This window comes from Sceloporus occidentalis, unplaced genomic scaffold (assembly GCF_023333645.1).
Source record: "Sceloporus occidentalis isolate IW3139 unplaced genomic scaffold, rSceOcc1.0.p SCAF_2, whole genome shotgun sequence".
NCBI lineage: Eukaryota > Metazoa > Chordata > Lepidosauria > Squamata > Phrynosomatidae > Sceloporus > Sceloporus occidentalis.
Genome location: NW_028316982.1, coordinates 202,567,414 through 202,571,492, shown reverse-complemented (window position 1 = coordinate 202,571,492; position 4,079 = coordinate 202,567,414). Strand labels below are relative to the sequence as shown.

The following is a 4,079-nucleotide window of genomic DNA, read 5'->3' as shown; positions in this document are numbered from 1 at the left end:
ATAATTTGTCTCCATTAAATCGCCTTGGCAAAAAAAGAAAAAAGTTGAATGATTTGAACATGAAATCTTGGGATTCCCCCAAGAGAAATTAAATGCTATTATTGCATGTTTCTAAAATGTTTGTATAATAGAGAAATGACCTCATTAATAAGGAATTGGGATCAGATGACTTACTATGTAAAATAATTCCATCTGACTTATGACATCCTAACACCTTCAAACATCTTACTAGATATTGCACTGCTATATCTTACAATATTCAGTATATCTTACATGTGATAATCTAAGCACAAGAAGTGATTCTGTTCCTTTGTGTTTCTGTTTTGTGGGCAGGTGGATGTATCAGACATTCTCTAATCTATGAAATAACTATAAACTCAAGATTTGTGGAACAGTTTTTGTTTTTGTTGTTTGCTTTGTTTTGGTTTTTGGTTGGGGTTTGTTTTTGTTTGTTTGGTCTGTAAGATCAAAATCTGTTATTTGAGATACACAGTGAGCCCTTGATATCCACTGGGGTTTGGTTCTAGGAACCACTGTGTACCCTCAAAATCTGTGAATGCTCGGGTCCCATTAGATACAATGGCATAGTAAAATGATGCCCCTTATATTAAAAAGCAAAATCAAAGTTTGCTATTGGAGATTTTTTTTTTAATGTGAATATATTCAAATCATGGTTGGTTGATTCTGTTGATACAGAAGATCAACTGCAATAGATAGTACTTGGCACATCTTTGCTATGGCATAGGGAGGGTGATAGCTGTTGCTATTTTTGGCACCATATTTGGATCTTTCCAACAACAACTGTGCCTTCATACCAGCACAGCTAGAACCCTTACACCCAACAGCATGTTCCTCAGCAGTCTGTATTTATGGAATAAAATCACAGGAACACATTGTTATAAATGATGCAGAGACTGATTTCTGTTTCTGTCTGCTTTTGCAAAAAGAACATGCTTACTCTTTTTCATATGATCCAGAGAAGGGGGGATTAAGATCATTTACAAATAGCTGGAATTGAGTCTTAACCTTTTAGAGTAACATTTGGACAGAATGAAATTAAGTAGCTATTGCATTTTGTCATGCCATATGCCTCACTTTAACTATGGTCCAAAACACACTGCAGAAATAATCCAGTTTGAGACTGCTTTAACTGCCAAGGCCCAACACTATGGAATTCTGGGAACTGTATTTTTGTGAGACATTTAGCCTTCTGTGTCAGAGAGCTCTGGTGCCACAATAAACGACAATTCGCAGGATTCTCTAGCACTAAGCCAGGGCAATTAAAGCAGTCTCAAACTGGATTGTTTCTCCAGTATGATTTGGACCTATGGCACTAATCCTATATACTTACACTTGTCCAGGAGAAATTCCACTGAACTCCATAATACTTACTTCTGAGTAGGCATATATAATATTGCACCGCAGACATTATTTTCTTATTATTTGTATGTGCATGCAAGATATTTAAATACCTTTAAGAACATATATATATATATATATATATCAATGACAGTAGCTATGCTGACCATAATTTCACACATGCAGAAGATTGTACTTTATGGAATAATATTTTTTTTAATTTCAGGTTTTAAAGCAACCCTGTTCAAAATTACATACATTCTTCACATGAAAAGTAGAACAGTGGTAAACATTGTATAAAAATTATGTACATTAATATCTTCTTGGCTTTCTCGTATGACATAGCTACATATAAAACTTAAAAAAAATAAAACAGCAGCAAGGTACAGAGAACTCACACATAGTCATTTAATCTGTAACCACTGTGTGAAGCAGAAGTTAATGATGAAGTATGGTTTGCCTTGTAGGCCATTGGTGGTCTGTAGGATGGAGCTGCCCTTGTACTCCTTGGCTGTGGGTGGTAGTTTATGTTGTTGGCAGTACGTTGGCATGAAGCACATAGGATGACTCCACCAATTATACTCAGTGAAGCACAGACAAAGCCAAGGTAAAGGGCTTGTCCAATCTCATATTTCATCCCATTGGGCAGCAACGGGTTGTAGAAATCAGTGACAACATCATTAGTTGACCAAGAAACAGGGATGAGGCATATGAGCCCAGCCAGTATGAAAAGAACTCCACCAAAGACAGCAAATACATTCTTGGCAGAGGACCCTTTGGCACAACGGGTGCACTTCATGCCAATCACAGCAACTATGCATGCCAGAGCTGAAAGAACACAGGAAATCACCATCATGGCACGGGCTGCTTGAAGGTCACGCGGCAAAGCGAGTGGCGAGCGGTGAAGCTGACACTGGTAGATCCCAGTGCTGTGCCAAACACATTCCATCCAGAGACCCTTCACATACGCTACGGCTGTGATGATGTTGGTTCCCACATGTGCCGTTCTCCACCAGTGAGGCAGGATGGTAGCAGTTATTGTTCCAGCCAAACCAAGAAGACTCAGGAAGAAGCCCAGTAACTGAACAGCCATGCTAGCCATGTTAATGTTTGTCCTGGTTTAATACAGTATCTTTGCTGGGGCTCCTTCTGAATACACAGCCTTTCCTGGGAGATATATGGCAGGTTTGCTTTGACACCTTCTGGATGCCTAATAAAGAAGTAATTGCGGAACAAGAAGTTAAACATTATAGGAGTGCATTACTCCGGTGACCAGTAAGGTGCATTCCAGAGGCAGTTAGTGTGATTATTAGCATATTTAACCCCCTTTAATGCACTCTGTGAAAATGGTGGGAAAATAATTGCTTCTTATTGCTTAAACCAGCCCTTGTCTACTGCAAGAGAAAGGACAACGTAAACAAATTATGACACTGAAAAGAATGCTTTAAAACCATTTTTGTATTATTAGTAGATGGCTCTGTAAAATACTTATTTCTTTTTCACAACAACAACAACCAAACAATGAGAACAGTTGCAAGTGTTAATTCATGAAACACCGGGGGGGGGGGGGGGAGAGATTTATGAAATAGTTGCCAGAAAGCTACTTTGTAGGATGAAAACATTTCCAAAAGGTCATAGTAGGATTACAAAAACAATGATGCTGTGTTTGCTCAAACTGAAAAACAACTAGACTAATTTTTTTAAAACACACACATACACACCAAAAACCTCCAGAAGAGGATAACAAGCAGTAGATTAAAGTTTCCTTTCCTGCTTGCCAGTTTTTTCCTGAAGTGTTGTTATTTTAATAAAGCATCTTGAAGGGGTATAATTCTCATTAGCCCCTGTGGAAACTCAGGCTATGGCTTTCATTTAGATGACAGCATGTGAAACCAGATGTGTGTGTGTTGCAGCTTCTGAGGAGTGGTACCTTTTCATTTATAGAAAACATCCTATAATAAATTCAAGCTGAAACGCCATGAAAGAAATGGAGACTCTTCCACCTGTGTAAATCTTGGTTTCAGCAGTTTTTGCTAATAGTTGGTTTGCAAGGTGCCTGCAAAAGCTCACCATGCATGTGTGTGTGCATATGAATGCACAGACAAACCCATGAGTGTAGTTAAGACCCAATACCTTAAGGTTTCTCTCTCAGAGCTGTTTCAAAATCAGAATCCAAGACTAAAGTAAATTAAAGAAAGATGTAGTCAAGATCTATAACCTTCCTCCCCCTCTTTGACAATTACCTCTGAACAAACAGGACTAGAGGCACCTAGGTTGCAAATGGAACCTTCATTTCAAGATGCATGGAATCTATAAGCAAAAGAAGCTTCTCCATCACTATATCATATTTAAAAGGGGGGGAAATACAATTACTTTGTCTAATTTTTCATTTAAATTCCAGGCGTGTAATCTGTGGCCCTGTAAATAATGGACTGCAATCTCCATGACCCTCCACCATCATGTATGTGTGCGTCAGCAGTCACCTACCACTATTTGTCATCACCACTTCTCTTCTGCTTGTACAACAGGAGTGTGACTAAATTAGTGTGAGAGTTATAAAAGTTGCAAAATGTTCACACAAACCATTTACATACTGTAGGATTGTTTTTAAAAAACAGTTATAAAGCATTAATTATTTCATAAATAATATTTCAACTATTACTTCAGAATAGTTTATGTTCTGTTTGAATAGCTGATTACAAAGATACAAAAATACAAAG

At 37.9% G+C, this 4,079-nt stretch overlaps 1 protein-coding gene across 1 annotated transcript; it reads right to left on the bottom strand.

Moving 5' to 3' along the window:
- Positions 1-1,753: 1,753 nt before the first annotated feature.
- CLDN14 (claudin 14) lies at positions 1,754-2,461 on the bottom strand. Its single transcript, XM_089508111.1, has one exon. The coding sequence runs from the start codon at positions 2,459-2,461 to the stop codon at positions 1,754-1,756; it is 708 nt and encodes a 235-aa protein (XP_089364237.1).
- Positions 2,462-4,079: the final 1,618 nt, after the last annotated feature.